At 34.2% G+C, this 23,630-nt stretch overlaps 2 protein-coding genes across 4 annotated transcripts in view; one reads left to right on the top strand and one right to left on the bottom strand.

Moving 5' to 3' along the window:
- The first annotated feature begins 29 nt into the window (after window positions 1-29).
- Window positions 30-18,698, top strand: LOC122567597 (protein kinase C). 2 transcript variants are annotated; one of them, XM_043726333.1, is made up of 10 exons: window positions 30-1,173; window positions 1,264-1,833; window positions 2,532-2,592; window positions 2,680-2,881; window positions 3,763-3,794; window positions 4,393-4,463; window positions 4,615-4,756; window positions 4,842-5,408; window positions 5,499-6,094; window positions 6,169-18,698. In XM_043726333.1, exons 2-10 carry the CDS (start codon window positions 1,504-1,506, stop codon window positions 6,331-6,333), a joined length of 2,166 nt encoding a protein of 721 aa, XP_043582268.1. In that variant the 5' UTR covers window positions 30-1,173; window positions 1,264-1,503; the 3' UTR covers window positions 6,334-18,698. The 2 variants fall into 2 exon arrangements, with proteins under 2 accessions (XP_043582268.1, XP_043582266.1); XM_043726331.1 differs by having other exon boundaries at window positions 2,656-2,881.
- A 575-nt stretch (window positions 18,699-19,273) lies between these two features.
- The window catches only part of LOC122567590 (myosin-I heavy chain), a 49,625-nt gene continuing 45,268 nt past the window's right edge, over window positions 19,274-23,630 (bottom strand). For both annotated transcript variants that reach the window (XM_043726286.1, XM_043726287.1), the window contains 3 exons: window positions 23,303-23,580; window positions 22,770-23,219; window positions 19,274-22,632 (listed from right to left, as the gene is read on the bottom strand). In XM_043726286.1, the coding sequence (XP_043582221.1) occupies window positions 22,417-22,632; window positions 22,770-23,219; window positions 23,303-23,580 (944 nt within the window). In that variant the 3' untranslated portion in view covers window positions 19,274-22,416. The remainder of the gene's footprint in view (window positions 22,633-22,769; window positions 23,220-23,302; window positions 23,581-23,630) is intronic.

Here is a 23,630-nt window from a genome sequence, read left to right as displayed (position 1 = left end):
AGATCTTTTAAGGTTACAATAAAAATTTATAGTAATAAAACGGAAGCAATTACTTCTTTTAATTTAGAACATATGTGGATCAAAAAGATTTAGTTCCCAAATAGTTTTGAATCTTTTAGTAAATGCTGGATACCAGTACCGTAAGTAGAAGCGCGCTTTTTTTAGCCAGACCTCCGCCAATCAGATCACTAGTCTCATTCTAGTGTTTCTACTTGTTCCGCAAGCTCTTCATGCAGTTGAGTCTCAGCGTGCCAACGAATAATATACTTTACAAACTAAAAACCACATAGATTCGTTTAATTTCATTCACTTCAGTATTCTTTATAAAATATTGGTACGAAAAGATGTCGAGGAATCGAGTGTATATATTCTCGAATTTAGTGCATAGATGGTCGAGATCGTGGGTGAAAACGCAGCCTGAGCTTTCGACGGAAACGCACGAAATATTCCGAAAGGCATTCGAGGCCGAGATCGAGTCGCCCTTTAGACGAAGCGCGGAGTGACCAATCGAGCGGTTCGGGTCGGTGGGGCTGTCCGGGGACGGGAAACGAGTGCTTTTATCCACGATACGCCGTTTTTTTTTCTTTCAACAAAATCGTGGAACGAAACTTCAATTGGTGTTTTGAAAATCGTGTTCGAGAACTTCGTTCAGTGGTTAACGAAAGGTGGAAATATATAAACACGAAAAAGGGCAGGGAATCGAAGAAGAGAAACAGGAGCTTAATGGCTCTCAGGAGATCGGGAATACAAGGACAGACATTGCACTCGCGGACGGGGCGCCTCGCAATAAACATCGTCGCCTCTCGTTCGCTCGTCCTGCATCCACCTCCTTTGCGTCTCTCCGTTTTCAACGAGCTCCTGCCGTCGTCGATTCTGCTTCCGTTTCCGTGTCTGTTATGTGTGAACGCAAAGAGAGCCGAGTGTTTATAACTGCACGGTGCTGGTGGCGGTGACGAAGGGAAAGGGAAAGGGAGGAGGCGAAAGAGAGAAGGGGAAGAAATTTGGAAGCGAGATAAAGAGAAGGATAGCTAGAAGAGAGTGTGCGTGCAAAAGCGAGAGGGAAAAGGAGAGAGAGCCAAAGGCTCGTCGGACGGAATATTCGAAGCGGTGCGCCATACATTTCCTACGGAAAGTCGTATTTATCGCGGGAACCTTATTGGTGAAATTATTTCAGTTATTGAAGAAGATTTTGATATACCTTATATATATATATATATATATATATATAGATATATATATATATATATCAAACCTTCCTTACAGCGATCGCTTCCAATTGAAAGGAACTACTACATACAGTCGGTTACAACAACGGTGGTCCGGCTACTTAACTATCTATCTACTTAACGTCGAGTAGTTGACTAGGAATTCTGGATAACCTGATCGCGCAGAAATTCGTACTGTCAACTCGTTGACAGGCGTGACAGCCTCGTCGACTGTCTCGTCCGTCCTCTGTCCTCCCTTTTTTGATATCCGGTGTCGGTACCATCATTTGATTCCGCGATGTTCACGGGGACAGTGAAGATCGAAATATGTGAGGCAGTCGGACTAAGGGCGACGGACAAGCAACGAAAGTTTTGGCAGGATGAACCTATACTCGATCCCTACGTTCAGCTGGATGTCGACGAGAATCATCTTGATCGTTCATCGACTAAACCGAAAACGTTCGACCCGGTTTGGAACGAGTGTTTCATCCATGAAGTTCAGGATGCGGTGATGCTCGGGCTGACTGTCTTCCACGATGCGGCATTACCGCCGGATTATTTCGTCGCCAATTGTAGTATTCCTTTCGAGGAACTTGTCAGCAGGAATGACAAAACTGCAGATCTTTGGGTTAGTACTTACAATTTTGGAGGCTACTCTATTTCATCATGTGGATATATTCGTTAGAAATTTTTTGTTAGAAAATAAAAAGTGTTCTTTATTTACTTTTATTTTCATCTTTTTATGCTTATGAATGCATGTTCCTATATTTTACTCCCTAATTTGCAAATAGTTTTGATTAATCGGTTCACATTAATTTTGTGTTGACACTACAATGTTTGTTGTTGATATGTGTAGTGGAAAAGCAACGTGTAATCTATGTATATCTTTTTACTATGACATTATAGAACAATTCAAGGTAGTTTGATAACATTGTGTCAATAGAAACCAAAGCAAAGAAAGATAGACGATAGATATTTCTTAGGCCTGAAACATGTGTGATGACTAGAATTCAATTTGGTTTCTTTAAAATGTTGAAAAAGTGTATACCAAGTGTAATGTATCTGAGTAATATTTCAATCATACAGTTACTGATAAAATATGATCTATTAAAGTTCAATTAAAAGAATATTGTTATATTTGTATTAGATTAATAAATCGTTTGTAATATTGAACAATGATGATATTATTGAATAAAATTTGATTTGAATTAAGATATTTATGTTTGTTATATGTTTTAATTGTGTAGTAACTCTTTTGTGCTTCGATGCTTTTAAATAACAGTGATAATCGTTGTGAATTATCATCAAAAATTGAATTTATTTTAGGTTGACCTTGAACCTCAAGGAAAGTTAAGGGTTAGGATTGACCTAAAATGGAATGATCAAGGTAAGGAACAGGTAATGGCCAGGAATTATGCATGTAAGGTATACTTCCATAATAAAATTTTAGATCAACAAAGAGGCTGTGGTACAGGTGATGGAGAAGGAATCGGAGGCAGAGGTGGTGGAAGCATCACCACTGGGAAGGAACCCAGGAGGGAATTCAAAGAAAGACAAGGTTTTAACCGGCGTAGGGGTGCTATGCGACGCAAAGTTCATCAAGCGAATGGTCACAAGTTTATGGCTACCTTCCTGAGGCAACCAACTTTCTGTTCTCACTGCCGTGAATTCATATGGTATGTATTTTAACAAAAGTATATTGATAACATTGCTTAGATTCTAATTCACAAGCATATTTTAACACTAATTCAAAACATTTACTAACTTCAATCATTTTATAATATGAAGTGTTATATACTTAATTTGGTGTGTATATTTTAAAAGGTGATCAGTTAAATTAAATTAGTTTGACCTAGCTTGCATAGATATGATAGACTTATGCACACTAAATTAATATGGGATTTTGGTTCTTTGGATAATTTAAAAGTGTTGAAGTTGCATGCCTGGGTTTTTGGTTTTTTAGAATATACTGTAGCATCATTAAGAAGATATCGTTAGGAAAATGGCTTTTCGAAGTATATATTTTGTACAATGTACATATATCTTCTTAATAATTAAGTTAGTTTGACAATACAGATATATAAGAAATAATTTTTAGTTAGTTTACCAGCACATAATATTTGCAGCAGGGAAGTGAATATTTAACACCTTAGATATATTGACTTTTAAGCTTTCAAACACTCTTCCCTTTCTTGTCTCTTTACAGTAATGTTACATAATATTCTATATATTTTATTGGAATAGATCATTCAACTAAGAAATAGGCTGCATGCATTGGTTTTGCAAGCATATACTATATCTACTGTTTGGTGATATTTTTTATGAATTAACATGTTATTATGTCTGTAGACAAAAGTTCTCTAATATAATAATAAATTATTTTTAAGAAAGTACTAGAAACATCTAAGACAGAAATAAAAATTGAATTTTACCTAATCATTCTTAAAAGACTAGCATAAACATCTAATTATGGTTTATGGCCCAAGAAAGCATACGTATGTGTTTTATGAGGGTATACAAGGAGATGATGTGATGTGTTTTGTCTGTTGTATTTCAGGGGCTTGGGCAAGCAGGGCTATCAGTGTCAAGGTGAGAAGACACATACACGTTATTAACAAATATTATAATTATATATTTGCTTGCTCTACCTTTGTGTGAACATATGTTTATCTAGGTGTGTGTATGTGTACTTAGTTCTTTATAAAAAATCAAAGTATTTAGGAGTAAAAGTTCATAATCCAGTTTGAAAACTTTGAAGTTTTTAATGTTTAATTTAGCCCATGGCTCAATATCTGATGCTATGCTTTCTTTAATGAAACGGAAAATAAAACTTAATGTCCATAATACATCAATGGAGTTTTTATTGCAGATTATATTAGCTGTGATTTAATATAGTTATAAGTGGGGATATATTTCATTGCATGTTTCTAAGTAAATTGTAACAAATCATCAGGAGGTTTTAATGGTTTCATTTTACCACATCCTTAGAGTTTATATTCTGTCTTCAATGTTCAAGCTTATACTGTTTCCATGGCAAGACTATCACAACATCCACCAAATTTTATTTGTGCTTGTCATTTCAAATCAGTGCGTCTAATCACGCATGCAGCCAGCTTGGGTCATGCTATGCTAAAAGTTATTTGTATCAAAAAATGTAAACATTCAATGAGATTTTATTATGTTTCAGTCTGCACATGTGTAGTTCACAAAAGATGTCACAAGTTGGTTATCACAAAATGTCCAGGCATGAGAGATGAGGTGAGTGTATCTTACTGCAGAGTATTATCTTTATATTATTATATATTATATTATATATTATCTTTAGTATTAGTTTTAATATCATATGTATTTTGTAAATATCAAGAAACTGAATTTTTTAAACTAATCTTCAAATGATATTGTCTTTCAGTCAAGTCAAGATACAGAAAGTCCACGTTTCAGTATAGATATGCCACACCGTTTTGTTGTTCACAACTACAAGAGATTTACGTTTTGTGACCACTGTGGCTCACTGTTGTATGGTTTATTTAGACAAGGTTTACAGTGTGAAGGTAAATATATAATAGAACAGATTTATTATATATAAAATGATTTACATGAATATGTAATACTTGAATCTGATGTTTGTTTATACAGCTTGTAATATAAATGTTCACAAGAGGTGCCAGAAAAATGTAGCAAATAATTGTGGCATTAACACTAAGGCTATGGCTGAGATTTTAAGTACAATGAATATATCACCAGACAAACAGATAAAAACTCCAAAGATTAATTATAGAACAACAACTTGTCAGTCTGGTCAAACACCCACAACAGTAACAGTCACAGACACATTACCAACGGATAATTCACAGACAATTCAAAAAACGGAAGAAACATCTGTTATCGCTACTGAAAATGCAGTACCTGCTAGTGAGAATGAAGTTAGGAAATTTGGTATCGAGGACTTTAATTTCATAAAAGTTCTTGGTAAAGGTAGTTTCGGGAAGGTGATGCTGGTAGAACGAAAAACTAATCCCGATGAAGTTTACGCTGTAAAAATTTTAAGAAAAGATGTGATTATACAAGACGACGATGTAGATTGCACAATGACGGAAAAGAGGATTTTAACACTGGCAGCGAGACATCCTTTCCTTACAGCTATTCACAGTTGTTTTCAAACAAATGACCGATTATTTTTTGTTATGGAATATGTGAATGGAGGTCAGGATTAATTGAAATATAATTATAAATAAAACGTATAGAAAGATATTCTTTATTATCTGAATATAAAAAATATTTTGCTTCTTTCAGGTGATTTAATGTTCCATATTCAAAGGGCTCGAAAATTTGACGAAGCAAGAGCACGCTTCTATGCGGCAGAAGTTACGCTTGCATTACAGTTTCTTCACAAGCATCATATTATTTATCGAGATCTCAAGTTAGACAATATAATACTCGACCAAGAAGGTCATTGTAAATTAGCAGATTTTGGAATGTGCAAGGAGGGTATTATCGAAGGGAAGACTGTTACAACAACATTTTGTGGCACACCCGATTATATCGCACCTGAAATTCTTCAAGAATTGCATTATGGTGCTAGCGTTGACTGGTGGGCACTTGGTGTTTTAATGTATGAAATGATGGCTGGTCAACCGCCTTTTGAAGCAGATAATGAAGATGATTTATTCGAATCAATTCTACGAGACGATGTGCTTTACCCTATCTGGATCTCAAAAGAGGCAGTTTCTATTTTAAAAGGATTTATGACAAAAAATCCAGCTAAGAGATTAGGTTGTGTGGCTGCTAATGGTGGTGAGAACGCTATAAAGGTTCATCCATTTTTCCAAGAAATAGATTGGGAAGCACTCGAAGCGCGTAAAGTGAAACCACCAATTAGGCCAAAAACTGTAAGTTCATATTGAATTTTAATAATATGTTAAAAAGTAATTGAAAAATATTTCACGATAATTGTGTGTTTCAGAAAAGCAAAAAGGACGTAATGAACTTCGATACGGAGTTTACAAAAGAAGATCCAGTGTTGACGCCAGAAGATCCGGACGAAGTGAGCTATATAAACCAAGAAGAATTCCAAGGTTTCTCCTTCATCAACAAAGACTTCAACCCTGCTAGGTTTGGGGCACAATAAGAAGTAAGAACGCAAGCAAATGAAGAGGGTTCAATGTTAATATCATCTTAAACGCTTCTTGCTTGGAAAATTGGCGAGCATGCCAATCTGCAAAGCTGAACATCGGCGTTTTGAAGCTGCTCGGGGTCTCCTTTGTATTTTATCTCCACCGGGGATAATTTTACGTATCATCGGAAGCAACGTTCAAGCTGTACAAAAAGGTGGTGGAGATCAGCAGGAATTTGAGAAATCAGCTAGAAACTTCGGTCTGTTTCACGTACAAAAAAAAGTGGTAATTTTCGCAGAGAATTTGATTGATAAAAAGGAAGCGTGGCCTCATTTCGACAAAAAAGAAATGCGTTTGGATCCAAGTCTCTTAAAGTTTGACAAAATTCTTGATTTCCTTTGTTTTCTTGAAACAAAGACAAATGTGATTGAGAGGAAACGTCAGTAAGAGATTTCATTTGTAACATTGATAAGCAGAAAGATCACGTGCTTTGGAAATTAAGTATCGGTTAAGAAACTTAGTACAAAAAATACAAAGCAGAAAGAGAAAGTCATTTTTGATGGCATGATGATAAAGGTCGCTGGGCGATCTATCATTTTTCTGTTGATATTGATGTTCTCGAGAAAGATTCGAATCAAATACCGAATTTTTCAGTAACCTCTTAACCGTATATTTCGTTTCCTCTTAGAGTTTCTTTCGTAGATTGTCTCTCTGGAACTACAAAGTTTTCCATCAATGACAAAAAAAAGTACTCGCGCAGGAAAAACCACGAGTCTGCAGGATAAGAAACTCATCGACATGTCAATTTTGCATTGGAATTCAGTTCCATTAAGGTATACAAAATTTTACCCGATTTACAGACTTCTAGTTAACCATATATAAAGACTTGGCACTTATTACGCATTTTTTTTAGCGCTTACGTACTTACGGACTTAATTTTCATTGCAATTCACGAGAATTATTTTTTACTACGACAGGAATACCGACAAAAACAGGACGATCGAATTATTGTGATTATTGCTTAGTAAGTCGAGTTTTTAGGTCTTAGCGTAGTGTATCAAATCACTAGTGATCAAGACTGAAACAGAAGCTGGGTTTAACTTTTAGGTAAGCAACAGCTGCAGGCGTAATTATAGTCGTCAAGTCTATAAAAATCTGTGCATACATAATAGCATCATATAAAGTAACTACATAGAGAATCGAGAAGTTATGTTCCGGTTCGAATCGAGATCTCGTGTCTTCGAACGGTCTAAACTTTTCGTCGAGCTTTACCCAGAGGAGCATCTCGCAGCGCTTCTCCGATAGGATTTAAATAATAAACAAAATAATAAAATAATCATAAAACACTAAAAGAAATCATGCTCGCGTGGTGAAGATCGAGCAGGATACGATCTGACCAGGTGGACATGCCAGTTTCATACTTAACATAGAATTTTAAACGATCACAGACGGATTCCACTGGTGGTTGTTCCGTCAAAGCTAACACAAAATGATATATACGTATATGTACACGTATAAATTTAACTTATTTTAACATACGCCTAAAATTGTAATGAACAAAAAAGGTCTCGCTATCAGGAACACCGAAGAATATATAAAAGCGATGGTCTCTGGTGAAATTCTCTGGTGTTGCTGTGTGTGTCGAGTCTTTCACAAAGTGTTATAGACAGAGCATATATACATACATATGTATATGCTTTGTAAAGTTACCGCTAAGCGAATTAAGAAAATTGTAAGGAAGTCCACCTAGCGATGTCGATGCACTTTCCGGAATCTTCGTACGTGTTGTCTCTAGTTAGGTGTCTTTAAAAGCTTGAAGCAACAACTCGTGTACTTAAATTAGCAAAAGCTGCAAGCTCCTTAGTGTTAAGTGATGAAATAGTCGAGAGCCTTATCCGTACCATAAGAACGCTGAAATGCGTAAAAAAAAAAAGAAAGGAAAGAAAGAAACCAGTGAATGTTATATCGAGTTAAGTATCGTTGTCGGTCCTAACGGCTAATAAGGATAAATTAATTCGAGATACATAGATGAGAGACAAATTTCTCGTGTTTTAACAAGTGAACAGAAAATACTCTAATATTTGGGGCACGTAGTCCACCGTTTTGTGCCGTCGAGTTTATACCAAAGATATCGTTCAGATTTTCCGTAGAAACCTCGCAGAACGAATTAACGAGGGTAAGATCGCGAATGAATCAATTTCATATCGATCCGACTTCAATCTTTGGTGTAAACTTCAATCGTCGTTGATAGTTTTAATGAGAAAAGTTTAATTGATAAATAGTAACGATAGACCGTAACAATTAGTCGATAATATGTTTTAGTGATTATAAATTCAGAAAAAAGGACAACTGCGGTGAAATCGTGCAGTAGTGCAGAGCAAAACTAAAAAAAAAGAAAAACAGAAAAAAATATTTTAGCGTACAGTCTACCAATGAGCCACTGGACGACAAACACTCAGTCCCCAGATTGTATTCGAATGGCTTATTGGCATGACCAGAAACGCGTTACTCAGTGTCGTGATCATTGTCGTCGTGTCATACTCGTACATTTTTATGGACTCCGTAGATATTTAGGTTCATTTAAAAACAAAAAATGTCAAATAAAAAAAATTCATTGGTAGAGTACCTTTAAATCACGTGCTGCCCTCTACGTCCTTCGATTTTGTACAGAACTCGAAGTTCGAGAGCCGCGGCACCGACACAATCGAATTGTGAAGAAAATGATGTTCTAAGTTACGGCACGTGTCGTGTACTCATCGCACGATCTTAGAAAGTAATGATGTACGAGATGAATATTACCATTTCAAGGAGAAATCACTTATCGTAAGATATATATACGTACGACGTCGCTTTTATGAAAGCAACGTTGTACTCGCAGCCATTGACACGAAATAATGATCGTTCGCATGTAAATGTAGCTGATCGTATCTTTTTACAGCTTTTGCTTGCATAGCAATAATTATTGACCAGTGAATATAGTATCCTATTGATGTATCGACCGATGAATCGATAATGTTCTCCGTGTACTAAATTCAGAGTGCTATATCCTTGTCGTTGGCAAACTGTCATAAAAATTAAATTTATTATTTATTATACATAATATCAATTTCTTAGAATTTAATTCTTAGTTTTTAAAGATGTATTAAATTTCATAAATGATCCAATAGAAATTTCTATTGTTTCTAAGAAAGGGAACTGTGTTTAAGATAACTTAAAAAATACTGTCCGATTGACAAGGATCTGTACTTGATTCATCTGCGTTCGTGCTCTTATCGTAAATCTAGTCAGAATGAGAATACCGAGAAAAGGTGTCTGGCTCGATGTATCGAGCTACGGAAAAGGATATGTTTAAATTCAAAAGAGACGAGTTAGTCCGGCCTACGCTTAAAAAAAGACGGTTTCGTGCGTTATTCGAACAAAAAATTACTGCTATACCATGTACCTATTGTTACGTGTAGAGTTACCACGTAACAAATATCCGTACGTCTAAAAAAGAAAACAAAAAAAAAAAAGAAAGAAAACAAACACTGTATCGTCTAGGCGTAGTAAAGCGAGTTTCTTTTTAGTCTTATATCCGGTACATTAGAAAGAAGATTTTCAGCACTCCGCGTCGTATTATCGATAGTCATATCGCGATATATCTCTTTCGGTTGTATATATCGTTTTTGTCAGAACGATAGATTCTCGATGGTCGTTGAAAATGGCGCGAATCAGACGAGAGAATGCAACGATTGCCGTCCTAAACACATCGATACGTCGAGCGGGGTTAATCGATTATCCAAAGGTTTCTTTCGACTTTAGTTGTATAGAAAGTAAGCCATTGGTGATTTATAAGTACGTTACAATCGTACACCGGTGTACAATTACACCGTACCATAAAATGTTACGAATTCTGATCCGTCGAGATTTAAATGAAAAAGTAATATTCATTGAAAGACTTATCGAATAATCAAAGTTGAAACCTCATTCATTGTGTGGGAAGAAAGAATATGTTTGAAAGAAAAATCAAATTATCGAAACGTACTGTTCATACTGTTGTTATTGTTGCAACGATCATCGAGCTGACAAAGATGTAATCTCTCTTTTTTTTTTAAGTTAAACATTGTATGTTTTTTTTTTTGTTAAAGAGAGCGTGTGGCGTTTCATTTATTCTAATGTTACATCGTTTTGCAGTATTTATGTTTTTCAATATTATACAAGTATTCTTGAGATATCGTACGCGGCCAGGCCACGTTAATAGTTGAATGTTAAGGTTGCTAGCTAATTAGCGAAAAGTAAATATATATATTTTTTTAGTTTCTCGTTAAGTACATCAACTTTTTCAGACATTTTTTTATCGGAATCTTTCGTCCTTAGGTTTTATCTTTTTTTTTGTATCTACAGCGATCGAATCGGAATAACTTTTTTTCTACTTCATTTCTACACTTTATATGGTCCTCGTTTTAGTGCGCATGCGTAAGCTTTTCTAATGATTGTGCTTCGCAAGATCTAGCTTATATCGTATAACGAATTGTTTATATTTTTTATCGTCATGTAACAGAGGAGAGAAAAAGCCAGAGTATCTTTACGTGTGTGTAAATTACAGAGTTTAACGATTCACGTTGCGCAATTTAACGGGTATGTAACTATTAAGATTATAATTTCCGTTGTATATATATTTCTTTCGATTATCGAAGAGAACTATCGTCATCGATTCCATGGCGTATAAGCAATGTATTTTAAAATCGGCAGGGGCTAACAAAACAAAGAAAGGGGAATGAAATAAGCAAAAATCAGAGTACATAAAAGGACAAAAAAAAAAAAACAAAGAAAGAATATAATGATAAATATTTATAAGTATGTACATACTTATATATATATAGTAAAAAATTTACAGTAGCATGTTAGAAATAAATCTGTGGCAGACGATAGTACTCTTGTCAGGCGCCGACACTCTAACCTAACTCCATAAACAATTTTTGCCGTGAGATTTTTATAATCGCTAGTCAATCGTATTAAAATAGGGAAAAAGGGATATTGGGGGGAGAACAAAAAGAATAAGTTATGCGTTATCGATGAAACGTTCCATTCGCTTCGTTTTAATACTGTATGCGTGCGCACGTGTACACCGGATGTCACGTGCCGTATATTCGTTAAAAAAACGAGGAAAGACGTTAATTTATCGATGTATACGCGAGATTATAAGCCAACAGGAGGTAAAACCGCGTATTTTTTTGACGTGTCAAGTTAACATACGTAAAGAGTGAATGAAGTGATATATACATATATATATATAAATTATAAATATATATATATTATATGTTGCATAAATTAAGATGATAAAAGAAAACTAAAATATTGTTGCAATATAGGGAGCTAAATAGGGTCACACGTGACTATCAACCGTGGTACCCCTTTCCTTTTTAGGATATAATTTACAGAAATTATATATATATATATATATATATATAATTATATATATAAAGACATACATGCCCGCACATATGTATATATATGTATATATATGTGTGTGTATATATATACGAACAAAAAAAGAATGGAAATGTATATATTTATAAATATATATACGTACTACATAAATAGGGAGTATCATATTAGGAATACGTCATATTCTTTATGTTCCTTCAGACCTATGTTAAAATCCGTCATTTTTCTTTCTGTTTCAACGATCTTGGTTTGCTTTTCTGTTCATGGGAACGCGGGGTGGTTGCTGCAACGATGACGACCTTTTAGAAATCACGGAAGAAAAACAAAAAAGAAAATAAAAAAAAGGGACCAACGTCGCTGAAAACGAACGAACATCGTGGATTTTATCCTGGGTCTGAAAGATATCGGGAATGCCATACAAAAATGAACAAAACGAATAAAAAAAAAATGAAAGAAAGCATCTGCAAAAAAAAAGATGATACCAAGATCATAAACTCTGTAATGTCGTAAACTAAATATTGTTTGTGCACAGTGTTGGGTAAAGATATTCTAAAAATGGAATGACAGCAAGATGCTTCGTGAAAGCCTTTTGAAACTCGCGATCAATCACCGGCTCCTCTTTCGTGTGTGTTAAGCAATCGTCATATCTGATATAACTTTGTAATAATAGTACTATTATTAATAATAGAGCTGTAAAATCGTGTGAACATAACTCTAGGTACGGGACAGAATAGAAATTACGTCGGAAATGCAAACGAAACGGATTCTCTGATTGTACCAAGGGACAGCCGGTAACAGCTGTTATTCGAGTAAATCGTGAACGATTAGCGCTTCGATCGAATTCTCAACGCCTCACAAAACTTTACTTTCTACGTGTACATAAATGTAAGCGTGGAACTACGTACTCACGTAACATCACATATTTGGGAATGTAATATTCTTAAATTTGACCAAAGGTGTAGGCATTTCAGTTCACGCAAAGCAAAATGAAAATGAGAGATGGTCTATGCGTTTGAATTACTTAACACTGTTTCATCGAACACACGAGGAACATATTCAACAGTGTGAAGGCCCGTTTTTAGATAAATTCGTTAACCCCCGGTGGTACAAAAGGTCCGCTTTCACAAACGAACGAGCAATCAGCCGAAGGCTGGAGATAAATTTGCTTCCTCAAAAGATACATACATAATCGAGAGAGTTTTATCCTCTGACGAAAGTAGCCGTCCGTATGATTGGAAAGCAAAAAAGGAAAAAGTGAAAAAGAGGAAGAAACGAGCGAAGGCAGGATCGAGAATTTCGATGCGTGAAGGAGTAGCAATCGCTGTGTTACAATTGTATTAAAACAAATGTGTCGTTGAATTTTCATAGTGAGCGTACCTACATATATGTATATGTTGACCGTATCATTGTCGTTACCGATCGTAGAATTTATGAAAGCTCTCTGAGTGTGTCCTTTCGTTACCTGAATCGCTATCCTTCCTTTTCACACGACTTTCATACATCGCGCCGACCATCAAAACTCTCTCTCTCTCTCTCTTTCCCCAGTTTTCGATATTTACAATCAAAAACTCTTCTTTTTTACTTCTCTTTTCATTTTTGAAATATTTTGCTCACTTTTTTTCAGAATATATTGTATGTCATTGTAAAGCTAAGCGTTCGTGCGTGCGTGCGATATGTACATAAATGTAACGATACACATGCGCATACATTATAGTGAGACGAATTGTATTCGTGCACAATGATGCATTGTACATGTGACACTGTGCGAAAAGAAGCGATTTTTTTTTTTAGAGAATTTATCGTTAAACATTTTCTGTTGTTTGACTCTTGTAAAGGTAGATTTACTTTCTAGCGAGAGATAGATTTTTCTATGAAATAACTATTAAGTTTGAATCTTCTGTAGGTAGAAGGAAAAAAGATACGGATGCAAAAGATGCATTGCTTCTTTTTGTACAGTGTTTTACATGAGCTAATGTGTGTTTCGTTGAAACTGGAAGAGCGACACTATTTTCCTTCCGACTCGAATTGAATCTTGTATTTTACTTTATTCCCGATTCGCGCACAAATGCAAGAAATGATGCGTTAGATCGACCAACGCCCAATGTGATGCACACAAGCTGTTTAAACGTACAATTAGGGAACAAACATTTATTTTTTTATATGTACCCCAGCTGGTCGTTCGTCGGACATTTTACGCGCGTGATTGAGGATTGAACGCCTCGTATAGGTCAAACATTATTTCGCGTGTCGTATCTCCTCGCACAAAAAGAAATTTATATATCAGCGTCTGTAAGTTTTCCTGTTAGAGTCTATAGAATTCCGGAATGTACACAAATTCAATCCCAAGAAGTTACGTTTTACAATAATGTTATTAAGAATAGAAAGTCTAATTAATACGTTGCAATTAACACCTTGTGAACTAACAACACACGTTGCTCTTGTTATTACAAATATTATCGACCATTATTATCCAACCATTGTACCATTTATCATTACAAAGTAATATTGATTTTTACCATAAAGAGAAATATCATTTAAGGAATTAGAATCGTTTAAAAAAGAACAGCAAAAATGAACGCGTGATAGTGCACAAAGTGTTAAGCGTTTTGATTGTCAGCATCGATGCTTCAGAGCGAGAAATCATTGTTATTTTGATTAGAACCGCAATCGATCTATCTAATCGAAATATACGAACACGAAAAAAATGAAAACAAAAGAAGGTAAGAAAACGCCAAGTCTCCGAGACGTTGACGACTCATCGAGAATCGAAGTTTTACACGTCCAGTCGCAGTTTCTTTCTAATGAGATTTATTGCGTTGTTGACCGTGCTAATTCTATCTGACTTAAGCCTATTTCCATGTTGAAGACACACCAGTGATTGTTGCCGAGCTGAAAAGTCCGAAATCTAATTTATAAATGTGATAGAAAAAGCGTGCGAGCAGGGAATTCGCGAAATCGGCTTTGGAAACAGTTCTCTGATCAAATTATAAATTAATTTCATCCAGAATTATGTATCGTCTTTATGAGTTGCAAAGTGGATTGAGATTTATGAATCTTTTTATCTTTTGATAAATAACTTTTTTACGCGTATATTGAGAATTGTTCTTCCTTATCGATAGAGCATCTTACATATCCGCTTTGTAATTACATATAAAATTCATTGTACAAATATTTGTTACTCGTTTTATGGTTGTCTGTTCGTCGACAAGTTTCTTAAACTGATCGTTCATCGATCGTTTGAACATACGATACAGAAGAGTCGAATAGCTGAACCGAGAAATACTTGGCAAGCATACATCCTGCTGTTTAAAAGCTCGTAAAAAGGAAGTTCCCTGCTCATGCGCGGACAAAGCTGTATTAGCGATCGTTATAAATGAGCATTATTTATTTCTCGATTGTATTTATATATCGTTAATCGTAGTGAGTCTTAATAGTGATTTACGGAAGTGTTATTATCTGGTGCTGAATATTAATATATATCTGTCGATGTATTGGTGACTCGAATCGAGGTATCGTTAAGGTATTACGATCGAAACAAGGAGGAATTAGAATATTTGCATTAGCTGTTAAGTAAATAATTTTTGAAAAATAATTTTACTTAACTCGGTAATACAACGATTTCACTATATGAGTTACTTGTTACTCGTTGCTTAGGGAGTGGTAATTTAGTGTGCAAAAATTGCTACTACCGATTAGCGTAATCAAGTTAGCTCGATTTCGACCGTATTACCGTGGTAATTAAAGATATTTCATTTATTGATCGATTATCTTTTCGATATTACAAACGATTCTCACGGTTCGCTGTATAAAAGAAAGAAAGAAAGAAAGAAGGAAACTCAGTATAGTCGCTACTGTAAGAATTCTCCTTGTTTGTATAACGATACTTAACATCTTCGATCGATTCTTGATTCGATCTAGAAATACATCGGGCGTTATACGCGATTATTACTCCGTAGCTGATGATTCGTTATGTGCGTATTATAAATTCGAACGATTGTGAATGTATTTTACTTGCGTTTGCACGAGTCCTGCGCTATTTCCCTCGATTTTAGTTTTCTTTTCTATTTCTTTACCGAAGCATTCCCAAGACGAATCTCGTAAGCACTTCTTCGTAGAAGTAGTAGAAAACACATTTACCGACCGGCATTTAAAATACGCGTATTCCGATATATTAAAATATTTCGACGGGATATTTTAATATACATCGAGGGGTGTTTAAAGTGGATACACTTATAAACGATGAAATATTGCAGAAACACACACACGTACAATATATATGCATGCAAAAAAATTGAACGCAATGAAGAAAGTGTGTGTTGTTGAAATTAATTGAGTTGTTAATTTCGTGCAAATGAGTCGGAAATACATTACCAGTCTCGTTGAAAAAGATCTGCTTCTCATCCTAAAATGGGAACGAGAACGCGTGACGAGAGGGCAACGTTGTATGAAAAAACGCTTTCGGTGTTTTGTGACAAACAGTGAGTCCTATATGAGGCTATATAGTATAATAAGCAAAAACCCTTTGCACTCGATGTTTCTTTCGATGTATGTTACGTAATCAAATCGGATTATTGAAATATAAAAAGTAATTTTGAAACGATATCGATCGAATGTTTATTTTTTAATAGTTTCTACAATACGACTGGTTAAGTCTGTAATAAATGGAGGATACGTTATTAGGAATTAAATTTATTATGGTTTACGGCATAACCTGTTCTTTGTTAAATCGTTTTATTTTATTTGGTTAATTTTTTCGTTCTTCTTATGTATTATATTCGTGAAAAGTATGGTATAGTAATGAAGGAATTTCTCAAGTTCTAACCGTACACACATACTTGATCATTGCGATTATACTCGAGGTCGATGCCAAACAGATACTGTTCTAACAAAATCGATTATCATGAACTCGCAACTACTCAAAGTATAGCCTTCGGTCCTTGGCAGTGACCGGAAATATTTCGTGGCCTCGACCAATATTTCCAGAAATACCGATTCAAGGTCTTGCTGTGAAAAAGCGACGCTGAACTATCAGAATTACGTCATATATAAGGTGACATTGAAATAAGTAGTCCCATCTAGCGTATACTTCTCTTTTTAAACCTAAAGAAATGAAATGAAACTTACATAATAATTTCTTTCATTCACTAGATCTTATAATGAACAATTTACTTTGAGCTTAACAACTTCTGGACTTTCATACTTTCCATACAATTGATTAATCACGATCGATATAAAAGAATATCCATAATTTTTTTCTAACCTATACACTTCGAGGTCGATACGCTTTAAGTTTTAAGATCGACTAACAAATCCATAACTTATTACGTAACGTGTTTAAAACAGTTCCTTTTTTGTGATCGAGTGGAAAGGGTTAACAACTGTGTAAAACAAAAAGTACCTCTATTTTTCTTTTTCGTTGTAAAGTATTTTCAAGTATCATAACACCTGTTTGATATTGCGAGCACCCGATGAAACGTATCCAAGTTATTCTGCCAAGTCTATCTCGTATTTGTTGAGAAACTATGCAGGTAAGAGAATCTTTGTTTTTGACGCGAAGAAAGTATTTTTACGATATAGTTGGGAGAACTAGGAAACCGAATGCAATTCAAAAGATTGCGTATTATGAATACTGTTGCGTGCACGTGTCGAATATTAGTTTGAAGGAGTGAATGAACGATTTACGAGGCAAAAAGAGACAAAAGAAAAAATGGAAGAAATAAGAGTTGCACATCCTGTTGATTATGTATTTTTTAAAGTTAGCATTGAGACATGCCTATATTCCTATGGAATCGATGAATAACGCTATAATTTTAATGACAAAAATGGAGTAAAATAAAATATTAAATAAAAACTAAATCGATCAGGAAAAGATCTTTTATTTAATCAAAATTAAATAATTTCATTTTTGTCATTATAATTTAGTCCATACAATAGCGAAAATTTTCCTTCTCCTTTTTCTAAAAATTTCTGTTTAAATAATGCATATTTTCATTCATAATATTCGTGGAGTGTTTCTTAATTTCATTACAGGTGCCAAAAAAATATTACAGGAAAAATAGAACTGCATAAATAATAGTAAAAGAAAAAATACAGAAAAACTGATATAATTCTTATATGCTACAACATTGATTTTATCTTGGCCAAAATGCATCCATTTTGATATCGTATTTTTGTAAATAATGATTTAATATCATTCTCTATTGAACAGGCATATTATTACTTATTGCCCAAAATTTTAATGAAACAATTTACACACAGATACGTATTGTAAATTATTGAAACTTCGATTTTGATCCATTATGGCAAAGATAAAAATAAGATGTAAGCGCAAAAGTTCAAATGATCTTAAGGCCACTTTTACACATGTCTATAGAAGTGCGTCTTTTAAAGACAAATTTTTTGACAGCTCCATCTGCCATACTTTGTTGAAACATGCGTCCATTCCAGTTCCAGTCTAAAGAGAGTTAACGTATTATTTCCGTCAATGTTGCAGCACATTTAACGCGTTTAGAAACGTGGGAAGAAGGTCTCAAAAGGGGAAAAAAGTAATTTTGATGGGTACAAACTGAATGACCGAAAATGGTGCGTGCAAACATAAGAACGTTATTAAATGTAAGGATTTATGTTTATCACTTTCTTCCTTTCCATTTGTCCTAATTTTTATTTTTGAAAGCTATTTAATTTGTCATAATTTATAATAATTATTATAATTTGTCATATCTGAGAAAAAAACACATTTATGTATGAACGATTGCCTTTGTGCTTGCTGTGTTTGCCTCGTCATAATCATAAATCAAATACGTTTAAATGATCGAATGCAAATATATGTCTATATATTAACGGAGAGTTTATCGGTTGCAAATACATGGGCAATCGTGAACCGAAGCAAATACTGTTACTTGTCTGATTATTGTATACAAAATAAATAAAAAATGTACATATACATCAGAAATGGTAGTTTTAATTGTGTAGATTACAACCTATTCAAGAAACTCTTTTGAAACATCTAAAATTTTATTAAGCTCAATTATCAACCCAATATAATTCATGTATATTTTTAATGCCGATTTGTGTTGTAACCGTATAAATATTACCCATCATATTTTTATAATATTTCAATTAATCTGATTTCTAATAACTTGAATAATTCAATAATCATTCGTCAAACAATTATTCTTGAAGAAACAGAAATTCCTGTTATTTGCAATATTAAAGCTTCGCTTTCTTTTATTGTGTCCTTATACATAGCTCGAGTATATTAATAATCTATATATATATATTTATATTTATATTTATGTTCATATATATATATTTATATTTATATAATAGTATGTATATTCTCGTCACATGTAGGCGTGTAACTCTCCCCATCTTTCTCTTTGTACGTGTATTTTCTCCGAGTTTTACAACAGTCTGTCGTGTCGCATGTGTAACTGAGAGTGTAATTCGCGGTGTGCGTATCGTCTATGCGTGTCTATTTATATATATACGTATATACAGTGTCGATTGTTCTTAAATATTTCAATATAACATCATCAACCAATAATTTATTTCGCTTAAGCTACACATACAGGGGTCGCGTACTTCTTTCCCCGTTTCTTCTTTTTTTCTTAAGTATCATGCATGCGTCGCAAAAATCACATCCTCGTTTCGTAATGTTCTCTTCACACGTTTACATCATTTTTTATTCTTTCTCTCTCTCTCACACACACACTCACAAGTGCTCACCTTCTCTCTATCTTTTTCCTTCTTTCCCTGCTCTTTTTCTTTAATTAGTTAACACGAAGTCTCACTCGTTAAACAGCTCTCGAAGACTAAGGACACCCAAAGCGGATCACAGTCTGTCTCTGCACTCGTAGAATCTTAGCCAAACTCCCGGAAAGGAAATTCGAATAAATACAGATTATAGAGGATACACTAACTTCTCGTTTCGTCACGACGAATTCTCGATCCTTCACAATTTGCGATAATTTATGTAACTGATCCTTAAATACGCATTACATAATGTTTTTGCAATATTTTATAATAGGTAATTGAGTCTGATCGCAATGTAATTGGTTTTGCCGCCAATTTTTAGATGGAGCGTTTATCGGGGGAAATTACTTTTATTTTTTATACTACAGTTTTCCTTCGCGACTGCACAAAGTTATAGTTTTAATACAGTAGACGATAGAAAAAAATTTTACTGTACAAAATTAAAATTGATCGAATGGCTACGGTGAAATTGTAAATTTAACCTTAAAATTTTGTACATTATAATTAAGATATCTTTTAAATTAATCATTTTCAGACACAAGTACCTTGTTATCTACTTTGTGGAAAATAAGAAACATATTGATTGATGTATATTAAAAAAATACTTTAATTTGAAGGAATAAAAGTGATTCTCAACTCTAAAATTACTTCTACCTCTACTTCCAGTGCAGCCACATGTACTAAGTGATGCATTACTTAAAAATCTAATTGTACCTAATGAAATCTTTGTCTATAATTTATCATTTTAAATCTATGAATTCTTTTGTGAGTGTATGTCTAGAGTTAACGCGTAAATAAGGATCCGACAATAATTCGAGTCTTCGTGACGAAATCTTGGTCCGAATAAACTCAGGATATTTTTTTTGAGAACTCCAGTGTTCGACAGAAGATTCTTGGAGGAAATTTCTCGTTTATGTTTACATTAACCCTTTCTTGACTGTGTCCCGTAAAAAGTGTATATCTTTTTTTCTGTGGTGCTGGACTTCGTAATTATTACTCGAGCAATGGCCATTGCTCGTTATTAAAAGTGTAATATGTATTAGCGAAAAACTAATAGTATTTCTACATTATAAACCGTAAACAGTGTAGAGATCTGAAAAAGTTTCGATTCTTTATATTAATCTCGTCACTACATTATTAAAAATTATTTTGAAAGGGTTAAATTACAATTAGATAGTATCGTTTCTGTATATAAGTGAGCTGTAAATCTAATTTTACGTGGAAATGTGATCACTGAACACTGGAGAATTTTGCTTGAAACCTGTTGTTATTGTTTTTAGTTTAAAGTTTAAACATTTTTTTTCTTTGTTTAATATTTACACGTCAAGATATCGAGCGATTTTTTTTGGATTAAAGAAAGAAATTTCTTTGGACGCAATTTCGTGGCAATTTCCGATCGATGCGATCGCGCCGGAATCACGGATTCTTCGTTAAGCTTCCGCGTAAACGATTTCTTCCATTATACTTGATTTTAACTCCGTAATTATAACCTTTACGAGAAAAGGGATGATAGCATGAAAGGATTGTCTATAAAATGAATGTTAGATTATCATTCGATTTTCATCTTCGAACTTGTTCGAATACCTCTGAAATACGAGTCAAAGAGACTTTATCATCCTTTTCCAAGATGTCGTTCATACAGAGTAGTGTTTCGTTAATTGGCCAGACGTCATTTTGTTTGACTACTTAATGTGAGTGGTATGTTCTTAGAAAATCTCAAATATCTTTCATTTCTATCGAAATCCGATGTGATACAAATGATCTGACACATTTATTTATCTGTGTAATAGCCGATGGTTATAATGTTGGCCATTTAACGAAGCAAACTCTGTGGTCAGTTAACGAGGCACCACGATATCTTTGTATCATTAATTAATATACGCTGAGTAAAATTTTACGTGAAATATTGCGTCTAAATATAATACGCATATAATCGTATTTAAATTTTGCGCAAGATTAACATTTGAAACGTTAACATCGACTGCAATATTATGGAATCTTGTATATTATTGTATCGTTGAATAGAGTGATTAACAAGAGAGACAGAATTGAAAGTATAAAATCAATTAATTGGTCGTTTCTGATATTAATTAAAATAGATATAAAAACTGTCCAATCACCCTTCGTCGAACGATACAAAAAATGATATGCCAAAAATGTAATAACATTGATCGCATTAAAATTTAACGATTGATTCTATAGTCATCGACTTTCTTAATCTTGTGTCATATTATTCTGCAAAAAACACTGTATAAAAAACATTGACAATCGCTCGTAAAAAAGGCAACGACAATGACGGACAAAATAGAAATAGAAGTCTTCGACAGCTTTCTAATTACTTGTTTTTTTGTAAATCGTAAAATGGCAGTTATTTGTGGATCCATTCGCTAATCTACTCTTTCCGCGGCAGCAGCTATTTTGTTGTAATGTCTCTCGAGCTCTAAGCTAATCGAATAAATACTGGAAGAAAGAAGTATTTCTAGGCTAGTGCTGTCTCGTCGCGACGAGACTTTATTCGTCGCCTGATAGGCCTTGCCGATAAAGCATTAATAACTATAGAGACATTTTCTCGCTACAACCTGATACTGAAACTATATTGTTTGATTCACACTAATTAAATAATAAATTCGATTTGCAATGAATAGAGATATCAAAAGAATATAAAAACGAATTAACGAATATGTAATATAGAATTATGTAAATTGAAATGAATTAAAATTATAGTTAAAATTAAATTAAATGTATGTTAAATAAGTATAATAAAGAAATAAAGGTGTGTGTGTGTATATATATGTTATATATATGTATATACATATATTATACATATATGTATATACGTGTATGTGTATGTGTGAGGTAAAGATTAAGGTATGAGGTTGAGGAGAAGTATCGCATCTAATAAGTTACCTAACTTTTTAACTAGCTTGTGATTGTATCACTGGAGCACCTCTGTGTAATACCGAAGCAGGTCGAGATTTACGACCACCGGCAGGAGCCGTAAGATTTGTCGATGGTTGTTGAATCGGTTGCTGCGCTATTTGTTGAGCAATTGCCGATTCTCTTTTCGGTACTTCCGGTGGTGATTGAAGAACATCCATGTATTCGCGAATTAAGTTCGCAATTTGGTGCGCCTGCAAATGAAATGATGGTAATATCAGTAAATAATAATTACGCAGTTGAAGAATATGTTTTAACATTTTAAAAAATAATTATTATACAATATAAAATTTGTGCACTATAATATAAATTCTTAAACAAACAAAATTACCTGAGATGTCGTAAGGATAACTTTGCTCTGCTTCTTATCAGTACCAGTGATAATCATCAAACAACTAACAGCTGGACTATAACTGAGAATACTGCTATATTCGTAGGTACAGAGAGTGTTCCTGGAACGATGCTCCAAAAGGTGAAGACCTTGCTGGTCGACGGCCAACCACAGAACACGTGGCCAATTCGAAGTAAATGATTGCATGACATCGAATATCGTGGCCCTGTGAAGCGGCCACGATTGAATTAAATTCAGGAACGCCTTCTTCGCTTCGGGCGGTGTCATTCCTCGTAATGATTGATGGTGTTGAAGTACTCCTTCAATGCACAAACTTGGAACCAGTCTTGGTGGCAGGCAGTGACTTGATATAGTTCGGTAATCGTGATCCGATACAGCGTCTTCACAATCACCGAGTTCTAATTGCGCTTGTAACGCTGTCAGCATCATCTAAAAACAGATTATAAATTTAGATAATCTATACCATAATTTATTGGATTTTAACGGATAATAAAAAAAGGATAATTATTTACAGCTTCTTTCTCAGTGATAGGAAATCGATCAGCACGTAAATCATGCAGTACTTGATGATAAAGTAACTCTTTCTCCACCGGATCATCGAGATTCATGTACTGATCAAGGAACAAATGTTTCTTAAATAAGAAGAAATGATGTGCGTGCTTTCTTTGCGATTGATTCTGTTGTGCGTTCGCCGTTCTGTAACGCTCCCATTTCGACATCACATCGGCAATCTTTTCTTCTGGTATCAATGCTCTTTCGGTCGGTCCTAAGACTTCATAAATGGCATAACCTATAAATTCCAATTAAATTATAAATATTTACAAGCCATTTAACAATTAA

The sequence above is a fragment of the Bombus pyrosoma genome, linkage group LG5, assembly GCF_014825855.1.
Source record: "Bombus pyrosoma isolate SC7728 linkage group LG5, ASM1482585v1, whole genome shotgun sequence".
NCBI lineage: Eukaryota > Metazoa > Arthropoda > Insecta > Hymenoptera > Apidae > Bombus > Bombus pyrosoma.
Note: the sequence above shows the minus strand (reverse complement) of the source record. Positions and strands in the feature narration are given on the sequence as shown.

What these genes read in the sequence shown, in the direction of transcription:
- LOC122567597 (XM_043726331.1), top strand. Translation starts at nt 1,504, where the DNA reads ATGTTCACGGGGACAGTGAAGATCGAAATATGTGAGGCAGTCGGACTA. An exon ending in CCTAAAATGGAATGATCAAG is followed by an intron (nt 2,593 to 2,655) that starts GTAAGGAACAGG and finishes ATAAAATTTTAG; the next exon opens with ATCAACAAAGAGGCTGTGGT. An exon ending in TATGGAATATGTGAATGGAG is followed by an intron (nt 5,409 to 5,498) that starts GTCAGGATTAAT and finishes TGCTTCTTTCAG; the next exon opens with GTGATTTAATGTTCCATATT.